We start from the raw sequence: 25,654 nt of genomic DNA, 5'->3' as shown, positions 1-25,654 counted from the left end.
CCATAAGCAGATCAAGGACATATTGTATTAAGCACGAGTGAATGTCTTTGTTCCATCAGACAGACATGTGCCTGTCACTGTACTGAGAACAGGCAGACCTGCACTATGATATTGTACTTGGGATATCATCCATCAACATTGTATTAAGAAAACACCACCACTCCATCATACTAAAGACAGGCAGACCAATAACATGTCATCTTTACGGACAAATGAGCCAACACAGTGGTATTATACTAACCAGTGGCTCAACGTACTGCAGAATGGCCAAGAACACTGTGCTATTGGCCTAGGATCAGGTAGGCCAACGCCAGGTCATCATACTAGGACAGGAAGACCAACACCAAGAAACATGCCAGAACCACTCATGATGCACACAAATACTTATTGCTTTTGTCTGTACTGGCTGCATTGGTGGCTGCAGAAAGCAGAGCTGAGCTTTTGGTACAGACAGGGACACTGAAAATACATCAATGGCTGGTTGACAAGGAGAACAGAGTGAGACCCCCAGTGCCCGACCATCTACTGCATTCTTCTGAGATGTACATGTCTCCCGTGGAGGTGACTTTATGACAGATTCCACCAAAGGGCCAAGAACCCTTCCTGACCCATGGGCTAACGGGGAGCTTCCGGGAGGCAGGGTAGGAGCCCACAGACTTTGACGTGGCAGACAGTGATACCACAGCACAATGTCAACCACCGTGGCCGTAACAGGCATGTAGCAATAACTCAACTACAGTCCCAACAAGTGGCTCACGGGAAAATAGTGCTTGTTTTAAAGTGCAAGATGTTGACACTGTCCCTGGTAGAACCTATTTTTGAAAAACATAAAGTGCTTTTTAGTTTAACTTTTTTTTTTTTTTTAGCTCAAATACCACAGGAAATAAAAAAAGAACTTCGATTATAGTAGGTGGTTTCCCTGCAGAAGCAGGTATTCAGAAGTCTGAACTGGGCATTTTGATTGGGGGTAGGGTTTTTTCTCCTTTCATCTTTGCAGCTAAAAAAAAAAAAAAAAGATCAGATTTTTATGCTGTTCTTCAGTAACATAGTCTCTTTCAATAAGCTATTTCTTTTGCATATTTGACACTTGCATATCTTTTGAGTCTATACTAGCCATGTACAGAAAGTATTTTCCTCCTTCAGTGTTCAAGCAATGCTCAGAGTTCATACTGCTGGCTGAGTGCCAACCTTTCAAACCCCTCCCAGATTGCCAAGGGGCAATTAGAATTGAGTACAAGTGGTGCAACTCACCCTGATGATATCTCAAAATAAAATCTCAGGTATTACAGAATACAGAAGTCAATGAAGACATTTGAGTAAGGGTTTTGTGCTGGGATTGTGGCTTATGGCGCAGAGATTTCCCCATGACAGAAGTGTTCCCTGTAGCCTTCTAACAGTGGAATCTATCCAGGAGGTGATGAACTGGTGTTCATAGAGGTGGCTGGGCAGCATCCAGTGCCAAATTGTTTAACCCACTCTTTCAACTCCAGCCACTTTTTCCAGCATCCTTCTCCAGCTGAACCCAGGAGGGATGGAAATGTTGCCCTCATAGGCTGTGATGGAGAGTCATGAAGAAGGACATGGAGTAGGTGTCTCTCGGTTGTATCCAGGATGATGGTAGTGGTGGCTGTGAGTTCTACTCTTGTCAACTCCCAAGGAGTGCGGTAGAATTGTTACATAACCTATGGATTAGCCAACTTCATCCTGATGGACCTGTCATGGCTCTCAAGGTCTTAGGGAGCCTTCTCTAGAATATCTCTTTTCTCTGGGGCTTTGCAGGGCCTTTCTGTTTCAGAGTTTATGCGAAAAGCTCTGTGGCAGGTAAGCTGAACAGCACTCCTCTTTGGACCTCACCCACAACTCTCTCCTCCATGGTGGGCTAGTTCAGATGCCCTGATCCCGTGTGCTTCCATGGGCTCCTCCTCCCGGCAACACACGGACATCAGGGGAGATGTGGTTCTCGAGTTTGCACTTTTCCTGACCACTGGGGCCTTTTCCAGTCAATGCTTCTGTGGAGTAAATACAGTTCTGCCTTAAGAACTTAGGGGAGGTGAGTAAGGGGGAGCTTTCAAAGTGGTTCTTCTCTGATCTTGTCCCGATACTGAACTTGGGACTGGTGCTCCCATGGAGGCTCTTGGGGGGGCTAGAGTCCACACTGTAGAGCAGCTGTCCCTCATCATCTGTGTCCGCGTCAATGTACTGGTGGATACCCGCCTCAAAGTTGAATGCTATTGCTGTGTGTTTCTCGGGGGACCGCGGGGGTGTCCTAGCACTTGCTGTGGTGTAGATGGAGGACTCTGGGCTCAGCACAGGCCTGTCCAAGAGCGTGGCACACTCCAGTCCAGCAACAGCAGCTGCAGCGCCCCCCCGGTTCCTAAGAGGGTCATGGTACATCCCCATAACAGGGAGTAGTGGGCTGGGATCACCCTCCATGAAGTTGACTTTAAGTGCTCGGAGCTTCAAGGGGTTGTTGGTCTTCAGGGAACTCCTGGGGCTCTCAATGAAGAAACTAGAGCGATGGCTGGCATCTGGGGTAGGGTTGGCCTCCACCAACCTACCTCCACTGGCACCCAGAGCTCCCCGCCAGCCCATCTCTGGGGCCATGCTGCCCCCAGTCTTGCTGGGAAGTGATGCCAAAGGGCTGTGGGAGAATCTGGTGGCTTCAGGGAAGTCCGTGGCACAGCTAATGAAGCTATCAATGCTTGACATGCTTCGCATGTCGATGACCCCTTCTGTACGAGTGGGCAGAGGGGCTATGGGACTGGGGATACTCTCCATTTCAAGTTCTTCCTTTGGTTTGCTTTGTGTTGCTGACTCCTTGGTATTGAGGATGGGCTGAGATTGGGTTTTGGCCATCTTACTGTACATGTCTTCCAACTGCTGGACATTTAGGTGCTGGGGACTAGAAGATGATCTGGCCTTCTCAGGGGACCCCTGCTCCTTGGTTTCTAAGGACTTACTTGAGCTGGTTTCAGATAGTGTCCTCTTTGTCCATTTCCATTTGTTGGGAGACAAGTGGTTATCTTGCACCTTGTCCTTCTTACTCATATTCTCCCCATTTTTCTCAACCACGATGTCCATCATCTCAATGCTCCGAGCGAAAGCATCCTTCATGTTCATGGATACGATGCTGCCATTCCTCTTGGCTCTCTCCAGAGCCTCTCTTCGCTTGATTGCTTTCTCCTGCCTCTTTTGCTCCTTGTAGAATTCGGAGAAATTATTGACAATGATGGGAATGGGGAGAGCAATCACCAGGACCCCTGCAATGCAACAGAGCCCTCCTACAATTTTCCCCAGGAGAGTCTTGGGGTAGATGTCTCCATACCCAACAGTTGTCATGGTAATGGTGGCCCACCAGAAAGAAGCCGGGATGCTTTTGAATTTGGTGTCATCCTCATCCTTCTCAGCAAAAAAGACAAGGCTGGAGAAGATCATGATGCCCATGGCAAGGAAGAGGATGAGTAAGCCCAGCTCATTGTAGCTCCTCCGCAGGGTGAAACCCAAGGACTGCAGGCCAGTGGAGTGGCGTGCGAGCTTGAGGATGCGGAGAATTCTCATGATGCGGAAGATCTGGACCACGCGGCGGACGTTCTGAAACTGCAGCACACTTTTGTTGGATTCGGTGAGGAAGATGGTGACATAATACGGCAGGATGGCCAGCAAATCAATGGCATTGAGTGGTCCCTTGAAGAACTTCCACTTCTTCGGCGAGGAAAGGAAACGCAGCAGGTACTCCATTGTGAACCACGCGATGCATACAGCCTCCACGTGGGCCAGCTGGGGGTTGTCTGTGGTCTGGCCGAACTCATCAAGGCTCTGCAGCTCAGGGAGCGTGTTCAGTGACAGGGCAATGGTGGAGAGGACGATGAACATGATGGAAATTATGGCCAGGATCTGTGAGGAGAAAAGAGTGGGATTTAGTTATCAACCACCAAGGGGATGATCATTGTAATACCCTGGGTCTGCATGATACGCCTCGACTTTCCAGAGCATTTTCACATCTCACTAGTCAGTTGGTGATTGAATGAGCTGAAAATATAATTTATTCAAAACCATTTATTGTGTAGCTGTGGAAGCAGAGGCCCAGAGATTTGAAATGATTTAAAGCTAATCATCTAGACCAGGGGTCGGCAAACTTTTTCTGCAAGGGGCTACGCCACTTCTGTTGCAGCTACTCAACTCTGCAGTTACAGCGTGAACGCAGCCTAAGATAATACATAAACAAATGGATGTAGCTGTGTTCCAATAAAACTTTATTTACAAAAACAGGCATTGGACTGGACTTGACCTGCAGGCCATAGTTGGCTGACTCCAGATCTTAACCAGTAGTTCTAACTATTTTGGGGTGGGATTTGCTTTATAACGGTAACACTTAATGATAATAACAATAGCTACCATTTATTGAGTGTTCATTGTGTATCAGGCACTGTGCTTAGCACTTCCCACGCATTACTTTATTGAACAACTCCACCAAGGATTATTATCTCCATCTAACAGATGAGAAAGCCTAGGCTTCCAAAGATAGTAAGTTGCCACTTGCAGTGCCAGGATTTTAACTCAGGTTTGTCTGACTCCGGAGCAGGAGCTTGTGAAGGCCACGTTAGAAAGCAGACGAATAAACGCTAAGGACCCCCTTGTTGGAAAAATGTTGTCAAGATTTTTCAGGTAATTTCCAGAGGCATAAACATCATATACCCATGCTATTAACTCTAGACTAGGACTATGAACTTTCTGAGGCTAAGGACCATTGTTTATTTACCGTTGAATCTTCTGGATCAACCAGGGGGCTAGGCCCAGAGAAAGGTGTTTGTTGAAATTAATGGAATCTAGGCCAGTCTGCAGACTATGCAAAATGTAAGCAGAGGCAATGAATTGCTCTGGGGGTCTTTTTCAAAATGACAAACCTAATCACATCACTACGCTGTGATTTGAATAACTTTCCAGGACTCCTCAGGACAAAATCTAAACCCCTAAACATATCTATGAGTGCCTGAGTGATACAAACCGTTAACACACTCATCTGCTGACCGAAAGCTTGGAGGTTCAAGACCATCCGGAGGCACCTTGGAAGAAAGTCCTGGCCGTCTACTTCCAAAAAACCAGCCATTGAAAACCGTATGGAGCACAGTTCTACTCTGACACACATGGGGTCACCATGAGTTGAAGTCAGCTCGACCACAAATGGTTTTTATCATCCCCGGGCGGGGGGAGCGGTGGGATATCTCAGCCCAGAGCACCCAGTCAGCCAGCCCAGACCACCCGGCATCCAAATGGCCCAGCTTTTTTTCCTGCCCTTGTCCTGAAACTGCCTGCTGTTGTATCCTTTAAGTAAACCTCACTGCTGCTTGGGCAAGTAGGAGAGGTTTCCGTCCCCTGAAATGGATCCCCAATCAGAACACGTGGTTCTTAAGTCCCTCTGCATTTTGACGCTGGCCCCTCTCTCTGGCCTCTCTTGCCACCAGTTGCCGAACTTTATATTTTTCCAGGCGCACGCAAGTGTTGGTCAATTCCCAATCGCACCAGGCATTTCCCCGTTTCTGTGCCTCTTGCTGTCTGTCTGGGGAACTCCAATCTGTCTTTTAAAAGCCAGCCCACATTGCCCCTCCCCTCTAAAGTCTTTCCTGCTTTCCCCAGGCAGGGTGGCCACTCTATCCTCCGGGCTCTCTCACCGCGCACATCTCATTACAAACCAATTTTTGACTGTTTTAGGGAATGTGCTTATCTCTACCCAGAGCTTTGGGGGGAGGACAAGGATCAGTTCTGATTTCTCTCTGCACCCGCAGCACCAGCCCAGGACATAACGCCCAGCAGTCACTTCCAAAGTGTTTCCTGGCTGTTGTGCAAGTTCACAGAGCTACAAGTGCAAGGGCCAGAACCCTCATTCAGTTTTCAATTTGGCGAATACCTATTGACCATCCACGGTGTGTGAAGCACTGAGGCTGCCACCGGGAGCACCCTGGAGCTCATAGGCCAGCTGGGATGATGGGAAGGGGACCTTTCTTGCACGACGTGGCGTTTTCCCAACTCAGTTTTCCTTTGTCAACTTTTTTTTTTTTTTTTTTTGCTTAGTTGCATCTGATAGATCCTGCTTTTTTTTTCCAAATAGCTTTTGAGTTTTAGTTTTTTGATTTGCACTCATTGAGAAAGAAAAACTCCGTCATCACTTTTTAAAATGGATTATTTGATGCAAACAAAAGTATAACTAATTTATGTTAGCATTTATGAAACATCATCAAACAAACATCTGCAAACCTGCCACCCAGGTTAAGAAACAGAACTTGCAGCAAGAACATGGACATTTCCTGTGCATCCTTCCCCACAGCTGAGATAATCACTGGGCAGAATTGTCTCTCGTGTATTTTTTTTCTGCATTTTTTTTATTATTGCAAAAATATATATAACACATTTGCCAACTTAAATTTTTTCGCATGGACTATTTAGTGACATCAATTACATTACCCATGGTATGCTTTTCTCCACGGTTTTTAATGTGACTGTGTGTGTCTGTAAGCAAATCACTGCTTTGTTTTGCTCGCTTTTGACAACATACTCTATGTATTCTGCTACTTGTACTACTCTTTCCATAATTTCAAAAAAAACGAAAAAATTCATCTTCTTTGTTTTATTTGAGCCTTATCCTAATAATTAATATTTGAAAAACTGCTGATATTGTATACTAGGGATACATGCATTAAATATTCATATATATGTACTTTGGACATGTTATCAGGAGGGACCATTCCCTGGAGAAAGACATAATGCTTGGTAAACTAGAGGATCAGAGAAAAAGAGGAAGACCCTCAATGAAATGGACAGACACAATGGCTGCAACAATGGGCTCAACATAGCAATGACTGGGAGCATGGCACAGGACCAGGCAGTGTTTCTTTCTGTTGTACATAGGGTCGCTACGAGTTGGAACCAACTTGACGGCACCTAACAACAACATATATATCTACGTATAAAAAAAATTATTGGAATAAAACATTTTGGGTGGCACACTTTGGAAACTCCTGCGTCACGGTTAGGAGTGTGGGCAGAGTTGGACTCTTGGGGTTGGAATCCCAGCTCTGCCATTTACTGGCTTCAAAACTCCTCCTGCCTCCGTTTCCTTATTTGTAAAATGGGGATTGCCAGTAGTTTTCAACTGGGAACGATTTTTTTCCCTTGGGGACACTTGGCAATGTCTGGAGACATTTTAGGTTTTCACAACCTCAGGGCGCAACTGGGTGGGTGGAGGCCAGCGACGCTGCTAAACATCCTCCAATGCAGAGGACAGCCCCCACAACATTTTGGAGCAAAATGTCAATAGTGTCAAGGTTGAGACCTCTGGGATATGCCGACAGTTTCTCAGAAGTAGTCGGGTGAGGGGAAATATGCGTGTGCAGTTACTAGCTGCGGGGAGGAGAGGGGGCTAGGCCCAGAGTCAGCTTAAGCAAGTGCACAGGGAAGCCAGCGAGGAGGCGCAGCTTGAGACCTGACTCCCGGCCCTGAGGGTTCCTGCAGGAAAAGGAGCGGATTACGGGAAGCTTGTTTCTTTAACAGCTGGCAGGTCCCGTTTCCCCCAGAGGCGGGCAGGGGAAACCCGCTCCAGTTTCTAACCCCCAGGTAACTCCGGGGAGGGCTCACGTAATTGACGTTCTGCCGACAAGCGCATGAATTACGCCCCCAGCTACTGTCCTCGGGGCTTGTCATTCTAATGCGGGCACCCCCTTTGTACCTGAGTATGTGCCCTTCCCCCCCCCCCGCCTGAGGACGCCCTGAAAATAAGACAAGGGGGAAGAGGTGCGGAAGCCCCACTGGACCCTGGGGGGCCACCTACTGCTCAGGGTTGGGCTGGGAGGGTCATCGCGCACCGGGGCTCCAGCCCCGAGTGCGCATGAGCCAAACAGCCTGCGCGGTAATGCCGGGTGAGGGGCTTTCGCTGCCTCGCGACAGCTCCTGGTCCCGCCCATAGGGTTTTTCCTCTTCCAGAGCCCCTGGAGCCCTCAGAGTCGGGGCCACCCTTCCTGGCTGGGGAATTTGAGAACATGAGTTAAACCCTCTGTGCCTCAGTTTCCTCATCTGTAAGATGGATCATAATGGCAGCTCATGATGCAATCAGTTTTGATGAGCTCCTAAGGCGCTTAGATCAGTATGTGGCATGGTAACTCTTTTTTTTTTTATAATTTATTTTTTGTTGTTGAGAATACACACAGCAGAACATACACCAATTCAACAATTTCTGTATGTACAATGTGGCACACAACTCTTAGCCATTATTGCTTTTATTACCCCATAGCCTCACATTGCTTTATAAATTGGTTGTGGACTTGGGTTCCAATCCTGACGCCTTGGATAAGTCACTTCCTCTCTCTGAGCCTCAGCTTCCTCATTTCTAAAATGGGGATGAAAGGAATAGAGCATTGCCCCATGACAGCCACTTAACATGTATTATGCTATTAAGTGCTTATTCAGGTACTTGATTGCCACCTCCACACCAGCCCCTGGAATGGTTGACTCTGCAGGGACAGGACCGGGTCTGCGACCCCAGTGCCAAGCTAATGCATCAGGCGTCGTCCTCTAACCAGCTCTCAAACTCAAATGAGCAGAGGTGATCTGGTCTCTGGGCTGAGTCCCAGGGGTGGGGACCAGCCACCACCTAGGAGTCCTCTCGGCCCCAGCTCCAGCCCTAGACAGGACCTCTGCATTTCCAGCCTTGCTTTCCTGGGATCTGAGCCCAGTCAGGTTCAGGAAGGACTCCAGGAACCTGACAAGCAGGGGCAGGAGCCAGGACTGAGACCTGGAGGCTGACCCCAAAGTCCTTCCCCACGAGGAGGCTCTGGATCCTGAGGCCCACTTGTCTGCACCCAATGGAGGAGGGGGCCTTTGGTCTTCTGGAAGAACAGATCAGCACGTGGGGGTCCCCAGGGTGGGATTCGGGGGTGCTGGGAGCCAGAGCCTCCTCATCGTCTAATTGTTGGCTCTGGTGGTTGATCACAAGGATGTCCACCTTCTGTGCTAGCAATAAACACCGACTGTTTATCATTCCCTCCTGGAACTCTCCTGTTCTTCCAGGAATGTCAACAAAGCACAGAACATCTGTGTATAAAAGGGCCCAAGCTCCTCTCTGGAAAGATGCGGAGACTGGAGCCAAGCAGAGAAGGGCTCGTCCACAGCCACACAGCCCGTTGGGGTCAAGTCCGGTAAGCTGAGAGTTGCACCCAGTGTTTTGTTGTCGCCGTTACGGTTAGCTGCTGTCGAGTCGGCTCACGGCGGCTCCACGCACAATGGAACAAAACGGTACTTGGCCCTGTGTCATCACCATGATTGGTGACAGATTGGACCGTTGTGATCCATGGGGTTTTCATTGGCTGATTTTTGGAAGGAGATCACCAGGCCGTTCGTCCTAGGCTGTCTTAGTCTGGAAGCTCTGCTGAAACCTGTTCAGCATCAGAGCAGTGTACACGAAAGCCTCCACTGACAGACGGGGGATGGCTGTGCATGAGGTGCACCGGCCGGGAATCGAATCCAGGTCCCCTGTCTGGAAGGTGAGAATTCTACCCCCGAACCACAACACGTGTGTTCACAGAAGCATTATTCGTTCCGGCCAAAAAGCGGAACCAACCCGAATGACCATCCACTGAAGAGTGGATAAACGAAATGCATATCCGTGCAAAAGAACGTTATTCAGCCGTAAAAAGGAATGAAGTACTGATACACGCTATGGCAGAAATGAACCTCAGAAACAGTAGGCTAAGTGAAAGAAGCCAGATGCAAAAGGCCACATATTGTATGATTCCATGTATGTGAACTCTCCAGGACAGACAAATCCATAGAGACGGAAAGTAGATGAGTGGTTAGTAGGGGTGGGTAAGAGGACGGGGATTAAGGACTTAATGCGATAAAGGATTTTGGGGGGAGGATGAAAATGTTCCAGAAGTGATTTATCTGATGGTTGCCCAACTTGATAAATTTTCTAAAAAAAAAAAAAAGAAAAAAAACCATCAAATTGTACACTTCAAATGAGTGAATTATATAATATGTAAAAATAAGCCTCAATAAAGTTATATAAAAATTCTTTCCATAAAGGGTCCCATTGCCTTTAATCCTCACAGTCGCACTGGGGAGTCACAGGGAGAAAACAAATCTGAGCAAGCCACAGCCCTGCTGTAAACCCTGCAATGTTCCCCACGCTCCTGCATGAAGTTCTGATTCCTTTGCATTCGGTTGGCTTTTGTTTACTGAGCACCTACTCAGCGCCATCCTAGTTGCTGGGGATGCAGCATAAATAAGAGAGACAATTTCCCTGGCTTCAAGGAGCTGGTGGGGAGAGACAGACAAAAACAAAAACAAAAATAAACCAATAAACGAACAAGATGATGTCACAGTGTTATGTGTTGTATATTTTGAAGGGAAAAAAAAGGCAGGATGATTGGTAGAGGAGTACCAGGTGCCCGTTTGAAGTTGATGGGTCAGGGCAGACATCTCTCAGGAGGTGCCCTGGGAGCTGAGACTTAAGGATGAGGCAATAACACAGCGTGTGCAAAGGCCCTGAGGTGGGAATGAGCTGGGCATATTCAAGCAACGGAAGGAAGCTCAGTGTGGCTGGGGCAGAGTGAGCACGGGGAGAGTGGGAGGTGAGATCAGAGAGACAGGAGGGTCTTGTGGGCCAGAATAATAGATTTGGATTTTATTCTAGGACCCTTTCCATCTCCCTCCATACCATTCCCACCCCCATCACTCACTGCCCACCTTATAGTCCACACTGCATCCACCACGGTTGCTCACACCTCCAGATACTTGCCCATGCTGTTTCTCTGCCTGGAGCACCCTTTCTTCCCCACTTCAGGCTGACTCCTACTGCTCACTCAGCCTCATTGTAGTGACCACTTCCACCAGCAAGGCCTCTCTGATCTCAGGTCTGGGTTGGGTGCGTCCTCTGGGCTCCTATGGCCCCCAGAGCAATGTCCATCACGGCACTGATTTTGCTGAGCTGAAATTGTCTTCTCCGTCTGTGTGCACTAGGATGTCAGCTCACAGGGGCCAGGCTGGGTCTGTTCTGTTCGCTGTGGTGTCCCCTCAGCTCCTGAAACAGTGCCCGGCAGAGACGGCGTGCTCCCTATTTATACCCTGGAGTGCCTGGGTGGCACAAACAGTTAAGCGCTCGGCTGCTAAGCAAAAAGTTGGCAGTTCAAACTCACCCAGTGGTGCTGTGGAAGAAAGGCCTGGCAATCTGCTTCTGAAAGATCACAGCCATGAAAACCCTGTGCCGTGCGGTTCTACTCGGCAACACACGGGGTCACCACGGGTCAGAATCGCCTCAATAGCAAATTGTTTTAAATTTAAACACTGGTCTGGTTGATAAATGTATGAACAAGCAAACGAACGAAACCGAGGCTGAGAAAATGAAGCGATTTCTTCCCCCCGCAGGGTCACACAATTTGTTAGCGGTAGAGCTAGAACTTGAACTCAGTTCTGTGGGTCTCCCCAGGACTTCTTCAAGGACGTAGGAGGAGGCGGCTTCCGGACCCTCAAACCCTTCGCTCCTTTTATGGCGCTTCCGCAGCTTTAAGGGGAGATTACAGCCGGGGAGTTTTAATTAGAAGGGTCGCTGGCACAGAGCCGATTAAGGGGATTGGGAGCAGGCTGATGGCTTTGCCCTCCTCCCTAACCGTCAGGCGGGGCCTCTGGTTGCGGGGGTCGGTGAGGAATTGCAGTCAGGAGCCTGCAGGTGGCGCTGTTGGGCACAAAGGGGATTCTAGGGATCTTGTGCTTGAACTTCAAAGGATGAAGACAGGCTTTGGGGTGAGCTGGCAGCGGTGGCTTCCACCATGAGACGGCAACAAGGTCACAAAGGTGGAGACGAGGTGCTGGGGCACTGCTGGGACACCCCAGGCATTGTGAACCAGAGGCCATGGGCTGAAAAACTTTATTTAAATTTATAAATAAAATGGGTAAGTCAATTTATAAACTAAAAAGTTTAGTTTCCAAGTTTCAAAATTGGGAGAGTTCACATAAAAATTCCGATTTTAAGATTCCGTTGCAGAATCAGATGATCTGGCTACATGTGACCCACAGTCCTGATGGCACTCATTGGCTGGAGTGGAGGAGCAGCTGCCCTTTCAGAGAGTGCAGGGGCTCTCCAGTTTTCCCAGGCCCCCTTCACTCCTTTTGGTCATCTGTCAGGTCTCTGTAGGCAGCAGGGTTGGCAACCCCTGGTCCACCTGATGCACTACTGAAGATGTTAGGTGCCAATGAGTGGGTTACGCGCTGCGCCACCAGGGCTCCACTGCTTACGTACTGACCCATTAAACCAGTTGCCATTGAGTCAGTTCCAACTCATAGTGACCCTATGAATGTCAGAGTAGAATTGTGCTCCATAGGGTTTTCAGTGGCTAATTTTTCACAAGTTCATCTCCAGGTCTTCTGAGGTGCTTCATGGTGGACTTGAACCTCCAGCCTTTTGGTTAGCAGCTGAGTGTGTGAACCATTTGTACCACCTAGGGACTCCTATGGACCCACTACCGTGTGTGAAGAACTTTCCATACAAGATTTGCATCTAGTTGCCCGAGCCAAGAATGCAGGAGTCATACTTGCCACATCCCCATCCCATCCTTTGCCCCCATATCCAATCCATCATCGAGTTGTGTCAATTCTAGCTCCCAAATATCTCTGAAACTCTTCTATTCTGTCTGCCTCTACAGCCACCACACGGCTCCAAGCCACTGTTACCTCCCATCAGGATCACTGCAAACAGACTTCTTTCTGATCTCCCCAAAGTCACTCAGGCCCATTAGTGGCAAAGAACACTAGATGCCCCCAATATCTATTCTCCACTTCTTCCACTGACATAGAGTCTTAGCTGGACACAGAGCTACCTAGATTTTCCTGGTTTCCTTGCAATTAGCTGTGGCCATGTGACAGGCTTGGCCAATGGAATGAGAGCAGAAGCAATGTAAACCTTTTCTCCGTTTCCTCTTTCTTGCTGGTTGGGAGGCAGATGTGATGCCTGGAGCTGGAGCAACTATCTGGGATCTAAAATAGAAGCTAATCCCAGCCCTAGACTGGCCCTTTACAGAAAAAAGTTTGCCAACTCCTGGCCTACCTCATAATATCTATCTTATTTATGCCACATTGTATTTTGTGCTCTCTTTATAGCAACTTAGTCTATACCCTGCCTAACCCGCGAGCCTCATCTTGTTCCACACTCCCCTTGGTCTGCTCATCTCAGCACAGTAGCCTTCCTTTGGTCCCTCATAGTCTCCATGATCCTTCTTAACCACTGGGCCTTTGCACATGCTGTTCCCTCTGCCTGAAATGTTTTTCCCTCCACCCTACCTGGTTAACTCCTACTCATCCTTCTTAGCTCAGGTATCACTCCTCAGGGAAGCTGCCCCTGACCTCCCTGACCAGGTCAAATCCCCAATCACAGGCTCTGGTAGTACCATGTCCTTTTCTTCAGGACACTGTCCAAGTTGCGATTTTGCAACAATGTCCATCTGTGTACACTGTAAGCGTCCCTGAGGGCAGAGGCCGAGTCTGGTTTTTCTCAGTCTTAATCCTCAGAGCACACAGTAGGGTCCCATTTCATCCCGAGAATAATCTTGCAGGTTGTGCTGTCTGTCCCCCCCCTTCCCCATTTTATAATTGTGGAAACTGAGAAAACATCCAAGGTGACAAGAAAGTGGTAGAGGCAGGGTTTAAGCTCATGTCTACCAGACTCCATAGTCCTTGCTCATTTTTTTTTTTTTTTTTTTTAACACCCTGGGACCCTTTTTATCCTAGCATCCTGGGGTCTTGGTTATGTCCTCACTTCAGCCATCTCCCTGAGATGACCTAACCCTTCCCACACACCCCAGATTGAGCAACCTCTTCCTGACGGGCCAGCCCAGTTCCCCCGAGCCTTGTCAAAGGCAGGAATTCTGGGAGTTGGTGCCGTCACAACCTCCTGTCCACCAAGGAGAATGGTCTGTGGTGGGGGAGGGGATGGTACTGGACCGTGGGGCCTGCAGAGCGAAGAGGTGATGGGGAGGTTTGTCTCTGAAGGAGAGAAACGTGGGGAATGCCCTTCCTGCCTGAGTGATCGCTGATTCCCTGTATTTGCTGAGGACGTGGGGAGCTGAGGGAGGTACTGTCAGTCTTAACAGTGATGAATGGTGTTAGTCTCTCCCTGCTGCAGAGAGCAGAGTATTGAATAAAAAACAGGAGCACAGGAAATATGAGGCGAGGACAGTGTCCATGGGTTCTGCCCTTGAGTCTGGCGGAGTAGGTGTGGGGTGGGTAGTCTCTGAGAGCTTGGCCAAAGTGGCCGTGGGAACTCACCGGAGCCAGAAGCTATGTGAGTCTGGAGGGATACTGGGTTTGGGCACCACTCTGGTTAACGTCAGATGATGGCTCCACGGCTAGTCATCTGTGACAATAGCCAGATTTGCTGGGTAGTGTCCAATAAAGCAGTCCCTGGGCTACGAAGGCCAATTTACATACAACCCTTAGTTACGAACCAACACCCGTAAAGCCTATTAGATTAAAAATTCGCAGTACATACAATAGTTTGTAATAATAAACAGGTGCTACTTTTTGATGTGCATCAAAACATTATTATTACTGTATTATTATGTTAAAGATGTTTTAGTGTATCTGGAAGTGTTTCTTTAATGTTTTTATGCATAGAAAGGTACACCAGACGCTATATAAGACAAACATTCGACTAACTGACGTTACCTAACTGTTCCAACTTATGTACAAATTCGACTTAAAGACAGACTTAGGAACGGAACTCGTTTGTAATCCGGGGACTGCCTGTATACATTTAGAAAGGGGCATTGCCGGTTTAACAAAATATCTTTCTCAAGTAGCATTTTAGTCTCACTAGAGATTCACTGGTTTTTCTGTGACAGAATTCTCGCCTTCCATGTGGGAGGCCCGGGTTCGATTCCCAGCCAATGCACCTCATGCGCAGCCACCACCGGCCTGTCAGTGGAGGCTTGCATGTTGCTATGATGCTGAATAGGTTTCAGCAGAGCTTCCAGACCAAGATAAACTAGGAAGAAAGGCTTGGTGGTCTGCTTCCAAAAATCAGCCAGTGAGAACCCTATGGATCACAATAGTCTGATCCACAACCCATCACGGTGACAGTGCAAGACGGGGCAGCATTTCATTCCATTTCACGTGGGGTCACCATGAGTCAGGGCCAACTCCACGCAGCTAACCACAGCCACAACCATCACCTACTTTCCAATTCTGGCTGGGCAGCCTTAGACAAGTGCCTTCAACTCTCTGGTCTTTTTCATGCAACATCCACTGAGAGCCTGGTGGGTCTCCACACAGCTCTCTTCCAAGCAGTGACTCAGGGATCTAGTAGCTCTATCCTCTCACTCTGTGGCATGGCACCCGCTCTTGCCGAGGCAGGGGAAGGCACAGCGTGGAGAACTCACACTTACTGTTTAAAGCCTTAGCCCAGTGACACGTCCCCAGCTCCCTGGACAATGAGGCCTAGCAACAACACCCTGCCTCCCTCACGGGCACGTGGTGTTTGGAAAGCTATAAAATGCTTCACTATAGGCTAAGGAGATGGTCTCTAATGTGGTGTCTTCAAAGTTGGGAGGCACTGGGGAGCAGAAGAAATTATTGGTATTTATATTCTTTTAAAGTAAGGAAATAAGAAATCAAGTTTTACTGCTTTGGAAAACAGGGACCACCATCCTGTGTCCTAGAAGAGCCCCTCAGATATTCAGCTACTCCCGGTGAAACCACTCAGCACAGCAAAATGCCAGGTCCTTGGTCTGATTGTTGAAGGGCAGCTGACTTAACGTGCATGGAAGACTCTGCACTAATTGCCCAGGGATGTGACAAGAAGACTTCCTGGAACTCTGGCATGGAATTCCCAGCCTGTGCTCCTGCTCTGTGACTCTTGGGGGCGCCACCCTGCCACCTCCCATCCTATCAATTCTTGGGGCTCCGGGGTGAGTTCCTCATGGGCCTGGGCTCGGGGCCACTTTGAGGAAAGCCATGTGTGCCAACGACCACAGGGTATCCATTTTCTCCTTCTCTTTCACGTAAACGGAATCCTGATTTTCAGCTGGCTTACTTACATGGCTACCCAGAATCCCTGGGTGGTGCAAATGGTTACCGTGCTTGGCTACTAAAGGCTCTGAAAGGTTGGAGGTTTGAGTCCACCCAGAGGTGCCTTGGAAGATAGGCCTGGTGATCTCCTTCTAAAAAATGAGCCATCGAGAAACCTGTGAAGCCCAGCTCTACTCTGACACACATGGGGTTGCCATGAGTTGGAACTGACTCCACAGCAGCTGGTTTGGTTTTAACATGGCTGCGCAGCTTGAAGACCACATTTCCCGGCCTTCTCTGCAGCTAGGTGGGGTCATGTGTTTAGATCTGGCCGATAAGACGGAAGTGGAAGTGTTGTGTGAGTGTCTTAGTCATCTAGTGCTGCTATAACAGGGATATCACAAGGTGATGGCATTAACAAAGAGAAATTTATTCTCTCACAGTCTAGCAGGCTAGAAGTCCAAATTTAGGGCACCAGTTCCAGTGGAAGGCTTTCTCGCTCTGTGGGCTCTTGGGGAAGGTCCTTGCCATCAATCTTCCCCTCATCCAGGAGCTTCTCAGGCTCAGAGACCCTCGGTCCAAAGGATGTGCCCTGCTCCTGGTGCTGCTTTCTTGGTGGTATGAGGTCCCTCTGTCTCTCTGCTTGCTTCTCTCTTTTATATCTCAAAAGAGATTGACTCAAGGTATCACTTAATCTTGTAGATTGAGTCCTGCCTCATTAATATAACGGCCTCTAATCCTGCCTCGTTAACATCATAGAGGTAGGATTTACAACACACAGGAAAATCACATCAGATGACAAAATGGTGGACAATCACACAGTACTGGGAATCATGGCCTAGCCAAGTTGACACAGATTCTGGGGAGACACAATTCAATCCATGGCAGTGAGACTTTTAGAAACCTCCTTAAAGCAGGGAGGGCTGCTTCCTTCTTCCAGTCCTTCCTCCATCTTGCTGCCAGGGATGATCGTGTGAGGACTGGAACTCAAGCAAACTCCTCTGGGGGCTTACAAGGCCCTGTGTGATCTGACCCCTGTTGACCTCTCAGCTCTCTCCTTTGCTCTCTCCCACACAGTCACTCTCCTCTAGTCAAACTGGCCGTCTATCTGCTCCTCAACATTCCAAGCTCATTCCTACCCCAGGACCTTTGCACTTGCTGTTCCCTCTGCTGGAATGTCCTCCCCTCGGCTTTCTCCATGGCTGGCTCCTTCTTATCCCTCACATTCCCTCCTCAGAGAGACTGTTTCTGACTACCTTATTCAAAGTTAAAAAAAAACAAAAACAAAAAACCCCATTGCTGTCGAGTCGATTCTGACTCATAGTGACCCTACAGGACATAGTAGGGTTTCCAAGGAGCAGGTGGTGGATTCGAACAGCTGATCTTTTGGTTAGCAGCCGAACTCTTAACCACTGCACCACCAGGGCATCACTTACTCTCCCCATATCCTGTCTCACCTCCTTAGTGATTTGCCATAACCTGAAATAATCTGTTTATTCATTTGTTCACTCATTTATTTTCTACTTCCCCCTCTGACCCAGGTCTTTGGGTCTCAGGGATGAGTTTCCCATGGGCCAGGGCCTGGGACCACTTTAAGGAAAGTCACGTGAGCTAAAGACCACCAGCTATCCATTTTCTCCTTCTCTTTCACATGAAGAGGTTCAAGTCCATCCAGAGGCACCTTGGAAGAAAGGCTGGGCTATCTACTTCTGAAAAATCTATCACTGAAAACCCTGTGGAGCACAGTTCTACTCGGACACACATGAGGTCATCATGAGTTGGAAATGACTCCACGACCACTGGTTTGGTTTTAACTTGAACCACTTTCTCCTTCTCTTTTCCCACCAGCCCGCACTAGGAGAGCAGGGGCTGTGTCTGTCTTATAAAGCTGGATCCTCACTGCTTAGCATACAGTCGGTACTGGGTTGTTACTCAACAAATACTGGTGCATTAAATGAATTAATGAATGGATGGATGGATGAATGAATGTATGAATGAATGGATGACTGGGTTTAGAGGCCCTGGTTCCAACTGGACGACCTAAATTCAAAATGCCTACAGAGTATCTACTCTGTGCGAGGCACTATGGGGAAATGCAGGCTAGAATCAGCAGCTGAAGGTCTAATAATGACGATATACTAATAACAGCTAATATTTACTGAGTGGGTGAGTGGGTCCTTGAGTGGCACAGTTTGTGCTTGAAACTACTAACCTAAAGGTTGGCAGTTTGAGCCCACCCAGCAGCATGGTGGAAGAAAGGCCTGGTGATCTGCTTCTGTAAAGATGATAGACAAGAAAACCCTATGGGACAGTTCTCCTTGTAACACATGGGGTCGCCATGAGTTGGAATCAACTTGATGGCAGTGGGTTTTTTTTTTTTAATTTATCGAGTACGCACAGGGCCAAGTGCTTTACACAACCGATCTCATTTACTCCTTGCATCAACCCTAAGAGGTAGATATTCTCATAATCTCCATTTGCAGCTGGGAAACTGAGGCAGAGAGGGGAGGCTTCGTGGGGGAGGCACCATTGGGGCTGGGGCTTGAAGGGAGAGATGGATTCTAGGAGGCAGAGACGGAGGAGGCCACTGGGGGTAGCTGGACGGCTCCACCCACCCACAGGCAGAATGTGTTTGGCCCACGTGGTGAACGAGTTGCCAACATTTCTTTCCCCACAAATTCAAATTTCTAGCTTCTCAAGAAAAATTGGAAGCTCTGGCCACTCTGGGCCCACGTTCCTCGGTGGCGACCCTGGGCTGGAGCTGAGCTATGGTTAGCCCAGCCTGTGCTCTACAGTCTTACATACGGCTGGGTGAGTTGTTTATGAAGCCTGGCTGGCCTCTGCAGGCTTCTGGGTTTGTGTCCTAGGAATAAATCGCTAGAAGTGTGGCCAGCGCTAAGAGCAAGGATTAAACAGCACTGTGGGAGCAGACATGGGTTCCTGAAAGAACAAACGGCCTGTGGCAGGGTCCAATGGGACCCTCTGGATCAGGGACCTGTTGAACCCATTGCTATAGATTTTGACTCACAGCAACCCTATAGAACAGGGTAGAATGGCCCCATAAGTGTTCCAAGGCTGTAATCTTTAAAGAAGCAGACTGCCACATCTTTCTCCTGCCGAGTGGCTGTGGATTCAAACTGCTGACCTTTGGTTAGCAGTCAAGTGCTTAACCACTGTGCAACCAGGGCTCTTGGATCAGGGACAGGGGGATGGAATCCCTGCCTGCACTAGACCCTCCCGCATCTGGTTGTAGCCTGCTTTACCTAGTCTGCAAAGAAGCCATGCTGGTGTATTGTTAGATCCCTTGCATGCATTTTCTCCCCGTCTCTCATGCTTCCAGATTGCTCTGAAGCCCCCTCCCTTTCTCCACCACCCATTCTGCCACACCCCAATAAAACAGCGTAATGAGATAAAGATCTCTGGGGTGGGGAGAATGTCTACTTTAGCTCAAGTGCTCTGGGACTGTCTCTTGGGGAGGTGATGTTGAGTGGAGATCTGGGAAGAAGCTGGGCATGTGAAGGAAGCGGTAACAGCAAGTGCAAAGGTCCTGAGGCAGAGAAGAGATTGATATGTAAGAGGAGCAGAAAGGAAAGCAGTGAACCCGGGGCTTGACAGGAAGGCAAAGAGTGTCAGGATGAAGTTGAACAGAAAAGTGAGGCAGTCCTTAAAGACCTAGAAAGATGGTTTTAGTCTGTGAACCACAGGAGCCACAGGAGTTGCAGAGGGCTCCTTAAGATTCTGCAGCTGCATGTGGGAACAGACTATAGGGAAACTGAAACAGAAGCAGAAATTGAAGTGAGGAGGCCATGGCAGGCGTCTAGGCAAGAGATCGTAGCTGCTGAGAATAGAGAAGGAGGTGAAATTAATCAAACTGCTGGTAGCTCAGATGTGAGGGTAAGGGACAGAAGGGCCAAGGAGAACTCAGGTTTTGTCCTGAGCCTAGAGGGATAGTGGTGGTATTTCCTGAGATGGGGCAGACTGCCAGGAACATTCTGGGGAGGCTAGAGGGGCACCTGGGGCCAGATCACGAGGGGCTGTGACTGCACGAGACCCTGCAGGCCGTGGGACGCTATGGTAGGCTTTTGGGCAATAGCAGAATATTCATTCAGTCATTTGACAAATGTTTACAGGGAAAAGTGGCCCATATTCTGCTCTCTTCTGGCAACCAGCCATGGGTTACTCTGACACAGACCACCTTCCTGGGACCAGGTTTTTTATTTGCTTGCTTGTTTTAATTTACATATTTATTGCCTGTCTCCCTCTCTACAATTTTTAGCTCCATGAAAGTGGGGACCATCTTTGTCTCTTCTGTATCCCCAGTGCCTAGACCTGAGCCCGGGGCATAGTAGGTGATCAATAACTATTTAATGAGTAACTGAAATAAATTAATAAGTAAACGAGCCCCAGCCTGCCACATTGAAGGACTGGTTAAAAGAGACACTGCAAATCGCCCTGCTCAGGGTCTGGCACACAGTAAACGAGAAAAAAACAAAAACAAAAAACCCATTGCTGTTGAGTCCATTTCAACTCCTGGCGACCCCACGTGTTGCAGAGCAGAACTGCTCCATAGGATTTTTGTGGCTGTGCCCCTTTGGAAGTAGATCACTAGGCCTTTCTTCCAAGGCATCTCTGGGTGGGTTCAAACTGTCAACCTTTCCCTTAGTAGTCAAGCACTTAACCATCTGCTCCACCCAGGGACTCCTAGGCACACAGTAGGCAATCAATAAACGGTAATGATGACGACATTGCACAGAAATACAGCCCCGCTCTCCGCAGCCCTGGGCTCAGTCTCTGACGGGTCTTGGGGCTCCCCCAGGGCAGGACGGGCCTGGGGGTGGGGAGGGAGAGGTGGCCAATGACCCACTCTCCGGGTCCCCTGTCTGTCCCAAGGTCTGGTGAGCGTGGTGTCCACACTAATCCTGGCTAAGCAGCCAGAGGTGTAATCCAGTGCCCTAACGCCCTGTCTTTCAGCTTTACCCTGACCTTGGCTGAGATGACCCAAGCCAAGTCAGATGTCCCTGCCCCCAAGGGACCCTTTGCACAGCCAGGGACTGTGACCAAAAGAAGCCCTTCTCTGCAGGCGGTGGTGGCAGGCTCACCCAGGCCTCCCCCACTCCCCATCCCTGACAAATTGGGGAACGCATCTCTGCACTGCTCCCCTATTCCTGTCCCAGAGTCTGCCCTGCTGGGGGCGATGCTGTACAGAAACACTGTGTCAGGGAAGAAAAGGGGATTCATTCGTTCATTCGACAAACTTTTATGGAGCCCCTACTACGTGCCAGGTACTGTTCCAGACTCTGAGGACGCAAGTGCGACCACACAGACCCTGTCTCCAGGGAACTGACAGTGGGTGGGGAAAACAGACGTTAAACAAGCAAGCAGATAAATTAACAAGGCTGCTCCAGGGACTACAAAGAAAAGGAAATGGGTTAAGGGGTACAGAGTGACTGGGTGTAGGAGAGGAATCCTTAGCTATGGTAGTCAGAGAAGGCTTCTCTGAGGAGGTGACATCTGAGCTGAAACTCAAAGGAGAAGAATCCAGCTGTTCAAAGATCCAGGAGTGGAGCATCCAGGCAGAGGGAAGAGATTTTTTTTTTAAATTTATTTTTTATTATTTTTTTCCCCCATACCAAAATTTATACATACATTGTTTTGTGACTCTAATTGCTTTCCCTGTACAGTGACAGCACACTCCTCCTTTCCACCTGATTCCTCATGTCCATTCAACCAGCTCCTAATCCTCTCTGCCTTCCCATCTCACCTCTGGACAGAAGCTGGCCATTTAGTCTCTTGTGTCTACTTGAGCTAAGAGGCACAGTCCCTACGAGTATCACTTTATGTCCCACAGTCCAGTCCAATCCCTGTCTGAAGAGTTGGCCTCGGAAATTGTTTTAGTTCTGGGCTGATAGAAAATCCAGGGGCCATGCTTTCAGGGGTTCCTCCAGTCTCAGTCAGACCATTAAGTCTGGTCTTCTTACTAGAATTTGAGTTCTGCACGTCACCTTTCTCCTGCTCCATCCAGGACTCTGTGTTGTGTTCCCTGTCAGGGCGGTCGTTGGTGGTAGCTGGGCACCATCTAGTTCTTCTGGTCTCAGGCTGATGCAGTCTCTGGTTTATGTGGCCCTTTCTGTCTCTTGGGCTAAGACTTTCCTTGTGTCTTTGTTGTTCTTCATTCTCCTTTACTCCAGGTGGTTGGGACCAACTGATGCATCTTAGACGGCTGCTTGCAAGCTTTTAAGAACCCAGACGCCACTCACCAAAGTAAGATGCAGAAGATTTTCTTAATAAGCTTTGTTATGTCAATTGACCTTGATGTCGCCTGAAAGCATGGCCCCAGAGCGAAGAGATTTTAATCCCCACAAGCCATATGAGTTGGCACTATTACCTCCATTATATAGGTAATAAAAATAATAAACCAGTTGCTGTCAAGTTAATTCTGACCCATGGCAACACCATGTGTGAGAGTAGAGCTGTGCTCCATAAGATTTTCCGTGGCTGATTCTTCGGAAGTAGATTGCCAGGCCATTCTTCTGAGGTACCTCTGGGTGGACTCCAAGTTCCAGCCTTTCAGTTAGTAGCCAAGCATGTTAACTGTTTGCACCACCCAGGGATAGCTAAGATTTATTGAGCACTTACTATGTGCTCAGCCCTGTACTAAGCACTTGACATGCAATAAGTCATTTAATACTGAAGACTAGCCATTATTGTCAACCCCATTTTATAGATGAAGAAACTGAGCCACAAAGAGGTTAAGTACCTTGCCCAATGTCACACAGCCAGCAACTAGCAGAGCTGAGATTTGAACCCAAGGCTGCTCTATCTTCCAACCTATGGAGTTTTCCCTATCCTCAGAGCACAGGGAGGAAGAAAACTAATCTTTGAACACCTACTAAGTATCAGACCCTTTGACCTATGTCATCTTTACCTGGCCCTATGGCTGAAGGACACCCACTGGTCTCCTGACATGCACATCTCTTTCCTCCTCTTCTGATAACACCACCTCCGACTCTACTTCCAGCTCTAGGAGTGGCCATGTGACCCAGGCTGGTCCAGTCATCTTATTCCAACCCTATACTGATTGGCCGAGGAATTGGCATGTGACACAAGATGGGCCAGTGAGAGTGAATCCTGGGACTTTGGCTGTAACTACTGGGGAGGGGAAGTTCTCCTTCGAAAAGGAGTGTCAAGCTGGGAGATTGGAAGCCTGGAAGTTTGTCAGGCCTGTCTGAGAGTGAAGCCCGCCCAGGGAAGGCAAAGACGAACGACGGAGAGAGACTGTGTCTCAGTGACAAGTCCTGATGACATTTTTTGAGCGCCTGCGTACCTGGGCTGGAAGCCAGAGCTACTTCTGGACTTTCCAGTTGCATAAGCCAATAAATCAGCCCTCCCTTCTTCCCCCCCCCCCAGCGTAAGCCAATTTGAATTGGATTTATGTCACTTGCAGCTGAAATCATATTTTTTTTTCCTTCTGGAATGTTCTCCCTTTTCTTCTCTCCTCTACCAACAGTATTATTCTTACTACCACCATTAATATGACCATGGCCACCATCACCAATGCAATTACTACTTTCATTAATACTTCTATTACCACTACCAGTAATAGCACCATCATCGCCACTATTAACACAATGACCTCTGGTACCATTATTGCCACTATGATTGATGCCGCTATTACTACCATTGCCTTTATTAACATCACATTTTTCATTTGTAAACAGAGCACTTTCACGATCTTCATCTCATTTGTTCTCTTATAAACCTTACCTCGGCCCTGTGACTGCAGTGGGGTGGGGGAGGCAAGGCAGGTATTGTTAATTCCACTGTAGGGGCAAGGAAACTGAGGTTGGGAAAGTGAGGTAATGTGCCTACAGTCATAGCCAATACTGCTCCGAGTTTCATTCATTCATTCCCTCATTCATCTATTCAAGAGATGTCATCAAACACCTGCTATGTGACAACGGGCTCCTCTAGACGCTGGGGTGCAGCGGCGAACAACACAGACATGGCTCCTGCCCTGGCTGAGCTGCCAGTTGAGTGGGACCCAGTGCATGCCAACAAGCTGTCCTCGAAGTCCCCACCCACAACTTGGCCAGAATCACTCTCCCCTCCTTAGGGTTCTGAGACCGTGGTGGAGGAACCCAGTTTGTGAGCAGAATTGGAGGACTGCTCTGGATTTTACCTCTTACCTGAGCTACCTTGGGCAATGGATTTGGCCCTGGAGCCTTTGTCCCAAACCAGACAGTGAACTCCATGTGCATGAGTGTTCTGACTTCACTTCTCCGACTCTGCCACAGTGCCTAGCATGGGGCCAGGCACAGAGTAGGTGCTCTGTAAATGCTTATTAATGAATTGTTGCTTAGAGGCAGAACTAGACCTCCTTCCTTCCATCCATGGAACCACCCAATGTTCCATCCACTCATCTATCCAACATCCATCCATTTCCTTCTCTTCACCCATCCTCCATTCTTCTATTCATTCATCTATCTAGCTGAATCCACCATCCATTCATTTTTCCATCCACCTATCCTTTCACCTGTTTATTCATTTTCTATCCATTCTTCTACCCATCCATTCATCCATTTTCCTCTCTCCCTCCTTCTTTCTATCCATCCATTCACCCAAGTTACCATACACCCATTTCCTTCCATCCTCCATTTTTCTACTCATCCATCTTCCATCCACTTATTTATCCATCCAACCATCCTCTAGTCTTCCATCATCCATCCATCCATCCATCATCTCCTCCTTCCCTTCCTTTCTCTTCCTTTCCATCAATTATTGACTGACCCCCTCAAGTGTGTCAGGCCCTTTGTCAACTGTTGTGTATAAATTGGCCATCCCCTGATCCTTTACTCAGAGAGCGCATATTTGATTCAGTCCAGTGGCTGCTCAGTGCCAGGACTTCTTTCCCTGACCCTACAGTCTGTCTCCTCTGTCTTTCATAGAACCTCGACTCTTATCCAGGCACACAAAGCTCTTTTATCATCTTGTTTTCTTGTTTGCCCCAGAGTTCCAGCCCACACGCCAGGCAGAAACAGACTGTAAACACAACCACTGTCTCCGACTGTTCCTGGAGCCATCCTCACCCCTGCCAACTCGCCTGCACAGCTCTGTGATGACAAAAACAGCACTGCATGAGTGCCTACTGTGTACCAGCATAATGGGGAACCTATGAAGAAGCCACCAATCGTTGCTGAGCCTGAAGGGTCATTCCTGGTTCAATCCTTTCCTTTTACCCATTCTGGGAAAAGGCCCAGAAAGGGGGGTGACTGCCTTGGCTCAGCCAGTCCATGGCAGAGCCGGGACAAGATTTGGGGTCTTCTGATTCCGGCCTGGCACTCCGGCTCTTATCTGACTGTCTCCTGGCCCTGCCTGTTCTCCCTGGGCAATGAAGGATCATTTCAGACTCCAGGCTGTTGGTCCTGCAGCACTTGTTCCCAGCCCCCTCCTGAGAATGTCGACATTTTCCTGGCTCTTTGCAATTTACAAGGACTTGCAAGATTGAACAACAACAAAAATTGCCTCATTCTTTGAGCTACTTTTTGAGGTGTACTCTGAATTCCTACAGGACTTCTTATCTTCCTTGACAAGCCAGGCCAGTTCCACACTT

The 25,654-nt window shown here is 48.5% G+C and overlaps 1 protein-coding gene across 1 annotated transcript in view; it reads right to left on the bottom strand.

Annotated features, from left to right (window-relative positions):
* Positions 1-870: 870 nt before the first annotated feature.
* The window catches only part of KCNB1 (potassium voltage-gated channel subfamily B member 1), a 93,604-nt gene continuing 68,820 nt past the window's right edge, over positions 871-25,654 (bottom strand). The window contains exon 2 of the mRNA XM_004370258.1: positions 871-3,894. Within this exon, the coding sequence (XP_004370315.1) occupies positions 1,885-3,894 (2,010 nt within the window). The 3' untranslated portion in view covers positions 871-1,884. The remainder of the gene's footprint in view (positions 3,895-25,654) is intronic.

This window comes from Trichechus manatus, unplaced genomic scaffold (genome assembly GCF_000243295.1).
Source record: "Trichechus manatus latirostris isolate Lorelei unplaced genomic scaffold, TriManLat1.0 scaffold00008, whole genome shotgun sequence".
NCBI lineage: Eukaryota > Metazoa > Chordata > Mammalia > Sirenia > Trichechidae > Trichechus > Trichechus manatus.
This window is presented reverse-complemented; position numbering and strand designations above follow the sequence as displayed.